We start from the raw sequence: 17,449 nt of genomic DNA, 5'->3' as shown, positions 1-17,449 counted from the left end.
GGTTGGGCTGTGTTTCACGTTGGCGTGTCAGCTGGTGCTGTCTTGTGTAGGTCTCCATCAGGCAGCCATGTTGTCGATATTCCATGGGTCCAGCTCTCCTGTCATATAGAAGACTCTCGCTCTGCTGATGTCCAGTGACTCTTATGATTTGTTTGATCCCTCTGTCAAAAGTGTTCCCTGAGTATCAGGTGCAGGGGTGGTGTTGTAGATATGCCACCTGGGGCTGGACACCCCTGGTCAGCTCTTCTCTGTATTTTGACCAGTTGTGGCCTTCTGTGATGGTCTCTGTACACCGCAGAAAGAGGCTCGTTGGAAACGGGTGAGAGCTACGCTTACTGTGGGTATCCGGGGATTTAGAGTCGAGTTAGGTAGTTAGGTTGGCTTAAGGATCTGGCAGTGGTAGTGGAGAGGTCACTGACCCTGGAGGAGACCCTTGTATTGTCATTAAGTCGACAGCAGCCCCAGGTTTTCTGTGCAGTGTTGGACGAGTTGCTAAGCCTCTCTGAACCTGCCGTCTGGACGTGGAGGCACCGTAACAATCCATGTTGTAAATTGCTGAGGACTGAGAGAAACCATTTTCCGTGTCCTGTGTCTGGGTAGGGGTCATTACACAGATGGTGGCAACCATTGTGGAAGTTGCTAGACCTGGGCCAGATGACCACTGAGTAAACTGGCTGTCGTTTAACTTCCACAAGTCTCAATTTCCTCCTCTGTAAATTAGGGATCATAATAATTACGCTAATTAATTACTGTGTGAAACCCTTGCTGTGGTCCAGGATCCCAATGACTTTCATTCCCATGAGCAGAACGAGGACCCCTTAAATGTCACCAGATAGAGCCAGTGAGTGGGACTGAGGGAAAGGAGAGCAAGTGGGTGGAGGCGGGCGTCTGCCCTGCTGATGAGTGGGTCAGGGGGTGCCCTTGTGTGTGATGAGGTGGCCTGGTTCCCAACCCCGGGCTCGAGGGGCAAAGTGAAGCATTCTCAACTCTGCTCCAAGCTGGAGCATCAAAATGACAAGGGGTGGCCCTGGGTCCTGCAGAACTCTCCTGCAGTAGGAGGCAGTTGTCACCTGTCTGCAGGGCCATAGCACTCCTGAGCTGGAGTGGGATGCTCCAGATCCGAGGTCAGGCTGAGCTGAGCCTCAGCCACCATGTAGGCAGATTTTATCCAGCCTCCCGTGCTGGCTCAGCGCTGATTCGTGCAGGCGGCGTGCTTGTGTGGATCAGAGCCTGGCAGAGGGTGCAGCGGAGTGTTTGGGGGCCTCAAGAAGACATGACAGGTTTAGATAACACAGTCTGCCCGACATGCCTAAAAATCAGCCGAGCATCTTCCTGGCAGGGAGGCTGATTTCCTGCTCATGAGCGGTGAGAGGCTGAGAAGCTATCCAGGGGAACTGGGCCCTCTCCTTCCCAGGGGAGCAACCTGCAGTGGAAGTCTGCCCAGCCTTCCCATCACAGTCCGCCCCGCCCCCTGCCACCCCCTCCACCCTGGGAGCCTTAGCTTCCTCTCAGGTCTGATGAGAGATAGGACTGATGCCTGGAGTGAGTCTCCCTCTGGGTCAGGACCAGCAGGGCCTGGACTCCTCTTCCCTCTCTTCCAGAGCTACCTCAGCCGTGGCTAAACCCTGCTTTCAGGGAGCATGCTCAGTCCCGTTCAGCAGCCTAAGGTTCACAGAGACCCAGGCCAAAAATCTCAGTGACAGGCATGGGCAGGCCTCTAGTCTTGCCCTCCCCACAAGGTACCTCTTGTACACGGAGCCCCATGGAGCCTTCACAGAGGTCGGGCAGGGCAAAACTGAGAGGTGCAGGCAGGTGTCTGAGGCCAGGCCATTAGTGGGCACATGTGTTTAAGATCAGGCTAGCTGCTATAACAGGTCAAACCAGAACCCACAGGACATGAAGACAATAGCCATTTATTGACTCTCCCTCAAGTGAAGGCTAGTCAATGGAGGAGGGGGTGTCTGTGCTGCTGCTCACAGGCTCTTAGGGACTCGGGGTGTTGGAAGTACCCTGGTGATTCCCGTGGTCACCCTGGCTTTGGAGGATTTTCTGGACCAGGGCTCCTGGTGACATATGGAACTCATGCCCACATTCACTTGAGCAGAACAGACCCAGGTCCCGCTGAACCGCAGACTGAAGCGCGGGTCCCGTCCATGTCACGGCATCTCCCCTCTGCTCTACCCCAGGGACGAGTTCCTGAGAGGGCCTTTTTCAGCAACATCTAGGAACGCTGGAATGTTCTTAGTACCTATGAGCAGCACACAGTACGGTTGAGAGCTGGGAGGGGACAATGCCGTGTGGTTCTGGATCCTGCAAAGAGCCCGAAGTCACCGTGCCTGCTGTCTCTGCACCCCCTCCCAGTGCCCCTAGTCCTCCCCTAGTCCACCCTGCAGCCAGACCTCACATTCCAACCTTGTCTTTACCTCCGAGTCTGAGAGAGACCCTCAGCCTGCATCCATGTCCAGGGATCTCCAGCCCCCTCCCAAACACACTCTCTTAAGTGATCACCTCAGGACCTTTGCATATGCTGGGGTCTGCCTGGGATGGCCGTCCTCCAACTTGCCACTCTGCAGTTGTCTGCTCTTTCTTCTTCATCCATGTCCAAGGTCGTCCCAGGCTTCCTGTTTCGGGCGGCTGCTCAGCCAGGCGTATGTCAAGGGCTGCCTGAGGAGCTGGTGCTGTGGTAGCTGTTCCGAGGTAGTAAACTCCTTTGCTGTCCAGCCCACTTCATAGATGGAGAACTAGAGCCGCCTCCCCCCCCCGCCCCCCGGGGAATGCAGGAAGTCATATAAGTACCTAGAACAGGGGCAAAGTCCCAGACCAGGGCAGAGCCCTGACCGTGGAGTAAGTGTCCCACCTCTTCCCACCACCTGTCACTGGGGGCGCCCACTATGCCTTTCCTAGACGTTAGCGTCTTACCTGAGAAAGCAGCTGTGGGAAGGGGTCAGGCGCAAGCCATCGTGGACACCATCCCTCAGGGGCTCACCGTCTCTGCCACCTCAGTCTGGGTGGTGATTATCTCTCAAATCCTTCACCCCCTGAGACAGACCAGGCCCAGAAACTCCACAGATCACATCTGCCATAATCCTCTCCTGGCTCGTTGATGGTTTTTGCAAGTTACCCTGGAGCATCTGAAGATGATCTGGGGGGCAGCGCCCTGCTTCTCTGTGCTTGATTATTTCCGATGGTGTCTTAATGACTTGAGCTAAGCCTCTCGTTGACTGGCAAAAACAGATTACCATATATTTCTAAAACTCTGTGCTGCCAAATCAGATCTGTGTCATTTCCTCCACCGTTCCCACCTCCAGTGCCAAGCGTGACAAATACTCATGGCTTTGACTGTTGAGAATCGCTCTATCTAGGGTAGCCGAGACACCCGAGACACCCTCCCTCCATTAGGTCGCTCTGTGCACACCGGGAAGCAGAGCAGGCTCCCAGGCTCTTGCTGCATCTGTGACCGCCCCCCTCCCCCAGCCTAAAGCCCTTTGGCATCCAGAAAGCTGTTCAGGCACCAGCATGAGCTTGGGTTTGCTGTGAGAGGGTGAGCTGGACTTACAGGAGGGGCCTGCCCAGCTTCCTCTTCTGAAGAGTCTGCAGGTAGCCCCCCCCCCCCCCCGCCCCGCACATCCCAAGTGGATACTGCTGGTCCTCCGATGGAGTCAGGCTCACTACTGCTGCCTCAGGGGGTTAAGTCATTTGATCTGGCCACACAGCTGCTAAACCCTAGAGCCAAGGCTTAATTTTGTTTTACTAGAAATACACACACACACACAGAGAGGCATATATAGAGAAACATAGAGAGACAAACATATATAGAGAGAAACACACGCGTTTGTGTATATATGTGTGTATATATATGTGTGTACATATATATATATGGAGAGAGAGAGAGAGAGAGAGAGAGAGAGAGAGAGAGAGAGAGAGAGATTTAACCCATTATTGCTGGCATTTCTAAGGAACCCAAGGTGACTGGCAGGCACCCTCTACGCACCACATGCTGTCCCCACCTGGGATGACCATTTGCTGCGGTAATGAACCAGAGTTCTATTTCACAGGATGAATCAGGTGACGGGAGACACATGGCTGGTAATGAGGAGAATATTTACTGACCTCCCTGTCTGTATCAACTATCCTAGGTCTGTCCTGCAGTGAGGGTCAGTTTGGTGGTGGACACTGTGTTAAAGAGTCTTTCATCCCAGAGGCAGGTCAATCTCTGAGTTCAAAGCCAGCCAGGGGATACATAGTGAGACCCTGTCTCAGAAGGGAGAAATGGAGAAGGAGAGGGTGCGTTTTACTTCAAGGCTCTGCGATCCAAGAAAGGCAAAGCCCAGGGCTGTCCACTGGGTCTCTCTCTGCCTCTTCTCTCAGTGCTGGGGCCAACTGCTCCAGATGCTGGTCACGCTTGCTTCTTGGTCTGTTCTGTGGGCTTACTCTGTACTCTTGACTCAGAACCTACTGTGGAGCCAGCATTCTCCTGGGTCTTTGATGGTTTGGAGATATGTAACAGGGCTTCAAGACCTCTGCCTCCCCAGATCCCACATCAGGGAAACAGCGCCTCCTGCAAGCCCATCTGGGTCAGACAGTGCACTATAGGACATAGGGAAGCGTGGGGAGACATCAGCCTGAAGGAGCCTATAGAAAGTCGTGCAAGCTGGGGTCTCCGTACTGTGATGAGGGGCCCCATGCCTCCAGGAAGAGAGACAGCAGGTTCCTTACACACAGACAGTGCCAGCCAAGGGACAGCGCTGGAGCTCCGGATAGGAAAAAAACACCAGGTTGCAGAGAAGCGCCCTTGACCCTCTGTACCAAGGACCGTCTGCACAGTGGTGACAAGAGGTGTCTGGGGCAGACCCTGGCTCCCGCTCACCGCTCTGGGACATTTAGCTGACTCTAAGTCTCTTTTCCTTATCTGTAACCACGGCCTCTTACCAGCTTGTCAGGAAGCTTGCGGCTGTGCTGTCAAGGCTCGGGGTGCCCCTCAGGGGTAGGGTGCCAGCGTGCGAGAGGACCTGCGTTCTGTCCCCAGCACTGCATACAGGAGTGACTGTAGCGCCCAGTAGGAAGTGCTCCTGGGTTCCAGGATAGCTACTACAGCCCTCCTTTTGTGAGTTCTCCAGCCCCCAGGGCAGCCTTAACAGGTGTAATTGCTCCTATTATACAGACAAGGAAACTGAGGAAGACTTGCTTGGCGTCTCCAGAGTTCTGCCCCTTTTCTGTGGCTGGAAGGACCATTCATCCCAGGGACGCAGCTCCGAGCCAGGCTCCCACCCACTTAACCCCGCACTGCTCTGCCATTCCCATGTGTGTCTTGGGGGTGAATGAGGCCTCTCTGTGATCTAATAAATATTCATCTGGTTATCAGAGCCACACATCTGTATCTCCTGGCTCTGGCCCATCAAGTAAGAGGATGCATAGAGATAGTGATCAGTGCTTAGCTCTGTGTGGCCACAATGTATACCAGGCAGGGGCTATAACTGCCCTGGGATGGGGAGACGTTGCTGTTACAGACAGATGGAGGCTCTCTTAGCAGGGCAGAGAGGGGCAGTTGGCTAACTCCACCTAGATCTGTAGGAGGGTGGGGGTCCTTAAAGCTTAAGTTCTTCCTGCCAGTACACACACACACACACACACACGCACGCACGCACGCGTACACACACACACACACACGCACATGCACGCACGCGTACACACACACACACACACACACACACACACACACGCACGCGCGCATCCCTAAGTGACTATTGGGTACACCTCAGACTCAGATCATAGCTTTCCCTAAGATGATCTCTGGGCCCCCTCCAGACCACTCTTCACACAGCAGCTCATCAGATATGGTCCTAAGCTAGCCAGACCCCCATCCCTTAGTCCCACGGCCCTGTATAGCCCGAGCCTGACCCCCTCTCCACCTGCTGCTCCCCACCCCACCCACCCCGCCTCGCCCTCGGTGCCGGCTACCTCCCCCTGTTCCATGAACCTGCTAAGATTTACTCTCTCCCAGCTATGCAGTGTACATTCCTCCTACCACACCCCCCTCTCTGCCCTGTGTGTGCCTGCCAGCTCTGATCAGAGCGACACAGCTCTTCCTGACCAAAGTCCCCCCCCCACCCCGCCACTTTCAAATGCATCCATCACTCAGCTACCCTCTTCCCCTGTGCTGTGGAGCTCCGCCCCTGCTCCTGGTGGCCTGTAACCCTGCCTCAGTACGGTATGTGTGGTCCGAAAGCACTACTCGTATAAAGGGAGATTAGGTGGGGTGGGGCTTTTATGTGATGCAGCAGTTTTGGGGTCACACTCCAGTGAGTAAGCACCATTCATTACTGGTTAATCAAGCCAGGCTGCATGTCTTGCTGTGGCGTGTCGTTGGTGCCCTGCCTGGGCTGAGGAAGTGTGTGCCCCCGCAAAGTCACCCAACCTTTTCCCAGGACCTTGATGCCTGGACCTCAGTCCCTCTCTCCCCACAGCACTCCTGTGCCAGGCCCCTGCACCCAGAAAACAGACTTGGGCTGGATGGATGAATCTTGAGCAAGTGACTTAATCCGCTAAGCCCTGATCCTCATCTGTGAGAGGATAGCATTACGAGAACTGTCACGAGGCTTAAGAGAGCCCTGTGTAGCGCTGCGGTGCCTGGCTCGAAGTGAGCACAGAGAGGGCCAGCTTCGGTGAGGTCATGCCGGCCATGGGTGTCTGTCAGGTTTCACGCTTCATGGACAGCATTTTCTGGGGCGTCAACCCCAGACCAGGATCTGAGGGCATCGCGCAGCCCTCATGTCACCCCATAGTGGGAGGCAGAAGAGCAGCAGAGAGGAAGGAGGCCAAGCTCATCCGCTGACCAAGACCCCTGCCTGTGATACCCAGCCCACTCCTCTGATAACAGTATCCTTTTGCCCTGTGAACAGAGCCCCGGGGAACTCTGTGTCTCCTAGGTCCCATCTGCAACACTGTTGCATTTAAATTTATGTTCCTAAGATGTGGGGACACCTTGGGACCCTAGCAAAAGGCATCCCAAGCACAGAGACCTGTGCTAGTGACTGCCCGTGGGGGACCCAGGGCACAGCTGGTGCTCTGTGGTGGGGCAGGGCATCACTTGCAGAGGGGGTAACAGGCACTGGGCAGGGTCCGTGAGGCCTGGACTGCATCTTGCTCAGTGCATCAGGCGTTTGACCGTAGGGAGCAGGAGGAATGGAGCTTTTAAGTAGGTCAGCGGCGTGGGCAGGTCAGACTGAGTAAAGAGCCTTGTGTTACTCAGCTTCTAGCGAGCATTCTGGATTCCGGGAATAGCTCCTAATAATGCTTTTCCTCAGAGAGGCCCCAAGAAGCCTTTGCCTGGAAACAGACTCTGAGTGCAATTCGAGTGACCCAGGAAACGGCATCATAAACATTCCAGGATGGGGAAAAAAACCTAGGCCACATAGGGATGGAAAGGCTCCTGGGTGGCTGGCTTGTTCCTGTGCTCTCAACCCCCAGGAAGCCACAGCAGGAGGGCCAGGGGCCTGCGTGCAGCCGGTTGGCCTCGTCCTGCAGGACAGTGGTTTTCAACAGTGTACAGTATGTTTGTGGAGAGGTCGGGGTGGGGGTGGGGCATGTGCGGCTTTCACAGATCTTCCTAGAAGGGCGTGGGGTGGGCTTTCTAGGCGCCTGGGCTGCTCCCGGGTTTAGTGCTCTGAGCAGGTATTTGCTGAGGCTCTACGATTAGACAGGTCGGGCATTCTCAGTGGGCTCCACAGGCTTGACTCTTCTGTAGCTGTGTGCAGGCACTCAGTGGGGGAGGCTTGGACGTGGAGCTTTCTATTGGTGCGTCTGGAGTCCACGGCAGTTGTTAGCGGGTCTCTGATGAGACTGTCAGTCTGTGAGACTGTCGGGACGAATGTGCGTGGCCTCCTGGCGAATGTCTTGGGCTCCCCCGTGATATGGCACCGTCCCCCACAGATGCAGGGGAGAGAGGTGCCAGTCGGCTTCTGCCTGGAGACCAGCATATCCTGCCCTCCTTTATTACACTGGTCCAGGTCATTACCTGTCCTGCCCAGGCGTTGGTGTAGAGCCACGGACGGAGTGTCAGTATCCCTCAATATCCCGGAGAGCCTCATTCCCGTGGGTGGGCAGCGCCTTTGCCTCAATCTATAAAATTACAGCCTGGCGCACACAGCCACCCGGCTCTCCGTGGCAGCCAAGAAAAGGCGCACGTGTTGTTTCACTTGAGATCAAGAGACGTCTCTGCGGATTGTATCATTAAATTAAACGCAGCCATTAGTGTGTGGCTCTGGGGAGACGCCGTAATAGGCTAGGCCTTGGGTCATTTTTTTCCCTACTAAATGTTCTTCCCGGAGCTAGAGTTGCCCACCCTGGCCCATTTCTCTCTGTTAATATAACATCACATAAAAAAGTCATTATTGTATGGCAGAGTCGGTAGAGACACAGGCTGGGCGAGAGGCTCTGGGGAGGCAGCCCTGGGAGGGGGTGTTGGAGCCTGAGGTTCTCACCGTGCCTTCTCTCAGGAGGAAGCTGTGCAAGGCGGAGTGTGCATACCTATGGAGGCCAGGGTGACCCTGAGTGTCCATCCTCTTCAGGTGCTGTCCGCCTTGGTTCCTGAGACCTGGTCTCTCATTGGCCTGGAGTTCATTGATTAGCGTAGACTGACTCTCCATTGAGCCTTAAGGGTCCTCCTGTCTCCATTGTTCCACAGGAATGTCAAGGGTTTTTTGTGTTGTGTTTTTTTTTAAATAAGACCTCACTATGTATCCCTGGAACTCATGTAGACCAGGCTGGTCTTGAATTCACAGAGATTCATCTTCATCTCCCTTCCAAATGCTTGGGACAAAAGCTATATGCTACACATCTAGCAAGAGTAAAGGTTAACCCTAAGTCTCCCCAGCACAGGGATTGTAAAGACATGCCACCTGAGGCTTTTTTATTATTACATTTATTTATTTTGTGTGCATATATTTGGGGGGGTTTCAAAGGACAAGTTGCAGGAGTGGTGTGGGAGGACCTTCTGTATATGTATTGCTTTTATTGGTTAATGGATAAAGAAGCTGGTTTGAGCCTATAGCAGGGCAGAACAGAGGTAGGTGGGGAAAACTAAACTGAATGCTGGGAGAAAGAAGGTAGAGTGAGGAGAAGCCATGTATCCCTGTCAGAGACAGAAGCTGGAACTTTACCCAGTAAGCCGCAGCCTCATGGCAATACCCAGATTAATGGGGATGGTTTAATTTAAGATATCAGTTAGCCAGAAATACACTTAAGCTATTGGCCAAATAACATTGCAAATAATATGGTTTCTGTGTGATTATTTTGGGGCTGAGCAGTAGAGAACAAACGAACAGCCCTCCTACAACACAGGAGTCACTTCTCTCGGCTACCAGGTAGGTCCTGAAGACCAAACTCAGTCATCGGGCCTGCTGGGAAGCACCTTTACCCACAGGGCCATCTGGCCAGTCCCATACCCTGCTTTTTTCTTGAGTTCTGAGGATGTAAATCAGGTTATCCTGGAATCGAGATATGATTCCAGGAATAAGATATGCCCTCGTTCATGCTTGTGTGCTAAATACTTTAGAGCCTGAGCCACCCTCCGGTCAGTGTCTTGGCTCCCTCTGGCCTCGTAGAGGACAGACAGGCAGGGAAGAGGGATGGACAGGAGAAGAAGCCTAGGGGCTTGTAGCTTGGGTTATGCTGCAGAATAGGGCTGCCCCGGAGAGAGCAGGGGTTGGCTATGGGGGAGCGAGCACAGAGGCTGAGGGTCCTTTTGGAAGGAGGAGCAGGAAGCTTCCAGAGTGTTCATAGGAGATAGTGCCTGCAATCTCCAGAAACATGAGGGACAAGGTCCTGGCAGGAAATCTAAACCTGGGGTCCCAAACATGTGGACAGGAACAGGTCCAGACTGAATCTCAGACAACCCAGGGTATGGAGCTGGAAGGCAGTGAGGAGTCAGTAAAGGTGACTAGGAATCAGCCATCATAGGGAGAGAAGCAAGAGGGAGAGTTGTACCCCATGTCATCCATGCCCCTTCCCCCTTCCCCCGTCTAAGCCCAGGATGGAGTCAGGAAAAGGCCATAGGAACATCTGTGGCTTCCTGTCTCCTGCCTTCTCACCGTCCCCCAGCAGCTGATTTTTGGGGACATGTTGGGAGCTGTGAACCCCCAGATCCTGAATTTCTTGTAAACAACATGTTATGCTTGCAGCTGCTCTGAGCACGAGACCCTCAGGAGTTCCTGATGGCAGGGGAATGGTTTCTGGTGGGTTTGGCTGGGGCGTGGCTATCAGTTAAGGATCCCTATATAAGCTGCCCCTGGATACAATAAAGGGGGCATTCTTGGGGCATTCCTGTTTCAAGGATGACCTGTGTCTCTGCCTGTGTGTCTTTGTGTGTTTAAATCTCCAGGCCCTTGCCCAGCTCGCAAATGGTCCTGTAGTACAGGCGCCACAATAGAGGAGTAGTACCGTACTGTCATGTAGTACAGGCGGGCGGTACAGGGACAACTCCCTGAAGACTAGGGTTCCAACTATTGTGGAAGAACAGACGTGGATGGTTCCCTCAGAACTAACAGGGATGAGAGCCCTTGTGCCAGGCATGCCAGGGAAGGCTTCTCAGAGGACATAGCAGAAGGCATGATTTCATACCAGGGGATGGGCATCAGAGCGATGCCAAGGAGGGCCTGCAAGGTGGGCACTAGACTGCCACAGGGGGACGGGAACAAGAGTTGGTAGAGAGGCTACGAACTCAGAGGCGTATGAGGAGGCCACAGGAAAGACTGGTGACCCTTTGTATGGGATTCTTGCCCCCTTAGGGCTGCTGGGAAGCAAAACTACAAGGTTCAGTGGAAGAGGGACAAGAGAGACAGAGGAACCTTTGACCTTCGACATTCATCAGATGTTCAGAGGGAAAACTAAAGCCCTCCAGTGTGTGGAGGGAGCATGGCCCACGAGAATGCTGTGAGCGTGCTCTGAGTGGGAACAGGTTCGCAAGTAGAATCAGGGAAGACTGTGTGGGAAGCAGGCCTTAAAGAATGTGCAAGCTAGCTGGCCGGTGGTGGTGCCTGCCTTTAATCCCTGCACTCCAGGGCAGAGGTAGGCGGATTTCTGTGAGTTCGAGACCAGCCTGGTCTACAAGAGCTAGTTCCAGGACAGGCCCCAAAGCCACTGAGAAACCCTGTCTTGAAAAACAAAATAAAAAACAAAAAAAAATGAAAGAAAGAAAAAAGAATGTGCAAGCTATAATCCTTCCACAACACGGGGAGAATCATTCAACGCTGTGAAGGCAGGGTGAACATGCCTTACTGTTTGGGTACTGGGGAGCCATAGCAGGTTCCTGAACCCGGGGAGAGACACCACTGGCTCTGGTCTTAGAAAGACACATATGAGAACGGAAGCCGTGCTGGAGGCTGCTACATAGAGGTCAGGGGTCATGATGATCTAAGCAGGAGATACCCAAGACCGTCTGAAACACTGTAGAGGGGCTTCCAGCACAGTCAGGTGAGGACCCAGATGCTGGTATATGGTCTCCCATTGCAGCTGGCAGTACCACAAGGCAGATCCCCTACATAGTGTCCCATGTCAAAGGGGAGAATGAGGCTCAGAACGCCCAGCTAGCTTGCGCCGTCCGCAGGCTAGTGGAGACAGAGACGGAGCAGGGCAGCAGGCCAGCGTCTTAGCCCATGGAGGCTTCTGGAGAAGGTTTCTTTCCAGGGACAAACATCAGAACAGTGAGATGGCAATGTCCCCTTCCTCCTCTGGAGGGAGGACCAGGAGAGTCTCCCACACTTCACAACCCTAGACAGGCTGTCGTTTCAAGGGAGACAAAGGGACCCCAGGAAAAAGTAGTGAACTGATTTATCAAGCACTTAGTGCTCCCTAAGCAAGGACGGACGAATTTATGGCAGGTGGCTCATGCCCAGGGACCCGAGATGGCTCCCCAGGGACCCGCTCAGAGGTCTTCCCTTCATTCACAGATAAGTTTGATGCTCACAGGTGTGCTGGTGGCTCATGCTGGTTTGAGTCAGTTCTTCTATTTCCCGGGGCCTTTGTTCTTTCTGAGGCATTTTTTGCTGTCTCCTGCTCTGAGAGGTTATCCTGTGTGAAGGTAGAGCTCAGAGAGCTGGGAGAGGAAGCCAGGCAGAGCCCGCCATGGCTGCAGCCTCAGAAAAGGTCCTGGCTGCTGTTTTGAGCCCTGCTGTATCTTTAGGAATACATAGATCGTGGCCTCTTTACTGGGTGTCCTCTGTTCCCTTTGAAAGCTGTCCAGGTGCCATATAGGGTTGGACTGGGGATAGGGCCTTGTCTTCATGCGGCCTGGGCTATGGAGGGCCTTTCTGGACCCCAGCCCAGCCAGGTGCAGGGTGGGTGCGGGGGAGAGATCAACCAAACCAAGAAGCCAGAGCTTCAAACCAACAAACTCAGGTGTCCACATCAGGTGTCTTGAGGTGACATGGGGACAGCTGGTCATAAGGAGACCTGACTGATTGCTCTCCCTGCAGGGCCCCAAGAGACAGAGGGCTATTGAGGTGAAAACAGGTGACCCAGGGCAGGGTTCTGAAAGGAGAGACTGCTGTGCCCAGGAGGGAGGGACTCAGCTTCCACCTGGCTCCGGCTTGTAGCTGGCTGCCAGATGGGTGAGCGCTTAGGTCCCTTTGTCCAGAGTTGAGAGGCCACACTGGTGGCGGAAGCTCATCTCCCCTGAGCTGACTTAGTATCTGTGAGATGAAAGGGTGATCCACCAGGACCTCAGAGTCACTCCAGGCCTTAAAGCACCAGCTTTGCAACCTGCATGGGATACACTAGACAGGGCCCCAGGTCACCAGTCCCTGCAGAGTGGGGGCTGGGCTCCAGACCAGCAGTCCAAGGAGCCTGAGCATCTCCAGGGGAGAAAGTCTTCACCGTAGCCTTGCTGGACCCAGAGAGGAGGCAGCTAGAGGGGACACCTAGAGAGGACACCCAGAGGGGGACACCCAGAGGGGATACCCAGAGGGGAGGCAGCTAGGAAAGGCATGCTGGCCTGACTTTGTGGTTGTGGGAGGGGCCGACACTCCACAAGTTCGCTTCAGTCCAGTTTAAGCACCCAGACATGTGACATCCCGTCCTCTGTGGCCAGCCCTCCCTTCTGGTGATAGCTATGTCCTTCACTTCTGGCTCTGTCTTTGTCCCAGCTCTCCCTCACCATTCCTCTCTGGTTCTTTCTTGGCCTGTGCCTTTTATCACACCATGCCTGCCCGTGGTTCAGTCCAGGATCCTCCATGTGCGTTACAGACACCAGTGAGCAATTAGGGACACACAGGCCGCAGAACGCTGAACGTGCAGGCCCCGAAGCCAGGCCAGACTCAGTGGGTTCTGCTCAGGAGGGCAGAGCCTGTGACTCCTGACCCCCCAGCTTCTGCAGCGGCAGAGTGGAGACAGCCATTCTCCTGAAGGTTGTGCTATGAGCTCTCTGCCTCCCTTGGTTTCACATGATTGGGTTCAGTCAGCCACAAATGGAAAATATTTGGAGGGAAAGTGTATACCAAACATGATCTTATTTTTATCTCTAGCCTCTCATAATATGGTGTGACAGGGACTTACCTGAGACTAAGTTTTGTGACTCGTCTGGGATGAAATAGAGTACACAGGAGAATTGCCTAGGTCATACCCAAATCAATACCATTTCTAGATGGTACCTGAGTGTCTGCAAATTGAGACATCTGAGAAGAATCTGGGTACCAGTCTCTCTAGAGGAATTTAGGGATGAAAGTACTCTGGGCCCTAAAGGACTTTGCTGCTGGCTGTAACTCTAGCTGTAAGATATTGACGAAAGTCTGCCTCTTCCTCCTCCTCCTTCTCTTCTTACTCCCCCCCCCCCCCCCCCGCTCCAGGAAGCTCTCCAGGTGTCACCATGCTCACCCTTCCCTCTCTCTCCCCCCAGTCCTTCCCATTCCGGGCTCTGACAGTACCCAACCATCTGAGTCTTTCCCTAGTCCTCTCCTGCCTTGCTGAACAGTGATGAAGGCGGGGACAAGTTATCTCAGTTTTCATGCCCAGGACCAGCGTCAGGGTGGCGGGACAAGTGGTGATTGTTCTTTGTGGACTCATTGAACTGGAACAGGCAAGAACTGGAGGACTTTTGGGTTGCACATGTGTCTGGTTTCTTTGTCTAAACTGTTTCCCATTTTTCTTTTTAATGGAAATAAATCTCTAGCAATAAAATAACCCAGAAGAAATAAACATTTCTGCCCCAGCACCTAGAGATAAGCTCCGAGCCCCTGCAGTCTCCAGCGTGGAGACGGTTCACTTTTCTCTTTACAGTGAAGTGGATCCGCCCTGCTGCTTTTGGAGTTTTGTCTAGTTGTCGTTGGCTTTGTGCGAGAGAGAGGATATGTGCACACATGTACACATGTATGTAGAACCCAGAGCACAGCCTCAACTGCCACTCCTCAAGGGCTGTCTTAGATTGTATGACGCAGGGTCTCACAAGCCTGGGGCTCGCTGACAAGGCTAGGCTGGCTGGCCATAGGGCTCCAGGGATCCGCCTGCGTCCGCTTTCCCAGCGCTGGAAGTACAGGCATAGCCACCTCTTCGCCCACCGAACCGTCTCTACCACCCATTCTGTTTTCACTTTTTAATCTTCTTTTATCATTGTTTGAGAATTTCCTACCTGCCTATAATGTTTGATCAAACCCATCCCTTTCCTGTCCCCTCCAGTTCCTCCCCCATCTTCTCCACCACTCTTCTTCCCAACTTTGTGTACTCTTAAGAAACCCTCTCAGTCCACTTGGCACTGTCTGTCCTTACTGGGGTGCAGGCATCTCCTGGCTTTCTTTTTTTTTAAAAAAAAAAAAAGAAAGGAGATAACCCATACCTGCCTCTTTATTTGATAGACAATGTCTGGCCTTAGGACCTCTGAGGTTTTTTTGTTTGTGTTTGTTTTTTAACTGAAGAGAACCCCGGGTTTTCTTCCAAGCTCATCAACGCAAGTCCACCTCACCAGTGTGTGGGGATGTCCCTGTGCTATATTCCAGTCTGTGGCACAGGTTTGGAGTTTGCCTACATCCTCCCTGGGTTCACAGTCCTGCAGTGTCTTTCTCTGCATAACCATACATGAGCACCTGCATTTTTCCACAGGATAAAGCAGAAATCGGATGAATGAGCCCCAGGAATGGCTGCGCCTTGGGAGCTGTGTGTGCCACATGGGTCAGAGCAGGTGTTACCTGGAACTGAGTCACTCAGAGACCAAGGAGTGACCGTGGTCCTGGAAGGCCCAACCTGGCCTCCATCTTTCCTCCCACAACAGAGAGGGTGATGGATCCATCCTGGCCCTCACCGGTGCTACTGGAGTCCCTGTGGCTGGGGCCTTGGAGTTCTCCAAGTATCTGGGGACCCTGGAGGAAGGGTGACTTTTCTAGCTGAAAATGAGAAGGATGAAAATGGCCCCAGCTCACACATGCAATTCTCTGTGCCTACAGGTGGCCTCGGTGGGGCAACCATCATCGATTCCCTCGACACCCTCTACCTCATGGAGCTGAAGGAGGAGTTCCAAGAGGCCAAGACCTGGGTGCAAGACAGCTTCCACTTGAACGTGGTGAGTTGGCGGCCATGGGGAGACCGGCCAGTCTCCAGCTCTACAGACAGCATACTTGTGCCTGCGGCTATGCAATAGAGCAGCCTTGGGGGGGGTGCTCTCCCAGCTGGTGTCCTCTGGTGTGAGGGGAGACAGCCAGGGCCATCCCTCCCCTCCCCACGTTTCTCACCTTGGGCGTGTTGCTCAGCAAGAAGTAGGAAGGGAAGTGGCTTTTTTAGAGGCAAGAGACCTGGGGGACCTGAGAACTGGACCGGAGAACTGCGGAAGGCTTCCCGCCCCCATGAACCTCAGTCTCCTCACCGAGACAGGAAGGATGACCCTGACAGAGGGCTGTAGCAAGGATTTTATGGTCCCACAAAGTCAACACAAATGCAAAGTCACCTCCCCTCCATTTTTATAATTATTAGACTCACTCTGAGGCCTTTGCAGCTTCTGATGTCTGTGAGGCCAGGGGAGTATAGCGCCCTTGCTCCTTTTCTGTGATGGGAGAGAGGCAGACGGGCATCTTTCAGGACTCACCTGGTCCCCCTGGGTGGCCTCCAGGTCCTCCAGGCAGAGGATGGGCCTGCCCAGGGGACCAGGGAGCTGTGGACACTCAGACAGGCTGGGGCAAGTTAGAGTGTTTCCAGAAAAAAAGAAAGGTGGGGGTCACCTCTTTAAGCCTTATCTTTTTCATCTGGAGAATGGGGTGGCGTCATAGAGTGCTATGAAGCGGAAAGGAACTGAACTGAGTTTTGCCCACCTTTGCTGGTGGAAAAATCCTCCAGATTAACAGATACCGATGGCTTCTGTCAGTCACAAAAGCTTGAGTCAGGCTTGGTAGTGCAGGCCTGGAATCCCAGCTACTCTAGCGGCTGAGGCAGCTGAGCACAAGTTCAAGGCTAGCCTGGACCACTTAGTGAGACCCTGCCTAAAAGTATAGAAAAAAGAAAGCTGGGGATATAAAGCAATCGCCTAAGCCTTCAATCGAATCCCCAGAATTACAAATAAAAATTTAAAATACGATGCAGAAAACTGGTGAAGTGAGCACCTGGGGCAAAGGAGGTGGCAACAGGGCCTTTGTGAGACCCTGCCACAGCTTCTGTAACAAGCCCTGCCTGGAAGGTAGTGACAGACCTGTTCTGTGTAGCAGGAAACCCCAGGGGGAAAGAGACGCCTGTTTCAAGTCACAGAGCCGTATACATGGCTCACGTGGGGAATTTAGCAAGGCCCTGTCCTTGGCATGAAGCCTCCACACCTGTTTGGCACGCCCAGGGAATAGGGCCGAGTGAAGGAGCCCAGAGACTGGCGGCTCTCACACAGACGTCTGCCCACAGCCTCCTGCTCAGCCCTGCTCAGCTCTGCGGCCCCAGGGAAGGACCTCCCTCGGTTCACTCCGGCTCTGCCTCTCTTCCGGCTAAGTTTCTCCTGCAGCTCAGCACAGGTCCTGGAGCGCCTTGGAGCAGGGCCAGGTGTAACTGCTCCAATGGCCTCTGGCGAGGCTGGGGAAGGGAGCCAAAGGTGGTGTTTATTTGGAACACTTAAATGCACAGTAACCACTGCCAGGCAGGTGCTGGCCCCTCTCGGCCTCTACTGTGAAAACCGAGCTGTGGCCTGGCCAGCTGGGGTCCCCAGAGCAGGACACAGGTGTGTGTTAAAGGGAGCAATGTGGCCTGTGTCCAGGGCCTGGAGAGCTCTGGGAGCTCACCCGGATCTTTGCCGTCTCCTCCGTGCCTTCTTGCAGAGTGGAGAAGCATCTTTGTTTGAAGTGAACATCCGCTACATCGGAGGACTGCTCTCTGCCTACTACCTGACAGGAGAAGAGGTGAGTTGGTTCTTGGAGACCCCAGGACTGTCCAGGCTGGGCGGGTCTTAGAGAAACCATAGTCCCGCCTCTTCTTTCACAGTGGTTGGGGGGGGCGGTGTGGT

At 53.8% G+C, this 17,449-nt stretch overlaps 1 protein-coding gene across 1 annotated transcript in view; it reads left to right on the top strand.

Annotated features, from left to right (window-relative positions):
- Man1c1 (mannosidase alpha class 1C member 1) overlaps nt 1-17,449 on the top strand; it is a 148,052-nt gene that overhangs the window by 98,303 nt on the left and 32,300 nt on the right. The window contains exons 3-4 of the mRNA XM_075944707.1: nt 15,426-15,541; nt 17,265-17,345. Coding sequence (XP_075800822.1) covers nt 15,426-15,541; nt 17,265-17,345 — 197 coding nt within the window. The remainder of the gene's footprint in view (nt 1-15,425; nt 15,542-17,264; nt 17,346-17,449) is intronic.

Source organism: Microtus pennsylvanicus, chromosome 13, assembly GCF_037038515.1.
Source record: "Microtus pennsylvanicus isolate mMicPen1 chromosome 13, mMicPen1.hap1, whole genome shotgun sequence".
Taxonomy (NCBI): domain Eukaryota; kingdom Metazoa; phylum Chordata; class Mammalia; order Rodentia; family Cricetidae; genus Microtus; species Microtus pennsylvanicus.
This window is presented reverse-complemented; position numbering and strand designations above follow the sequence as displayed.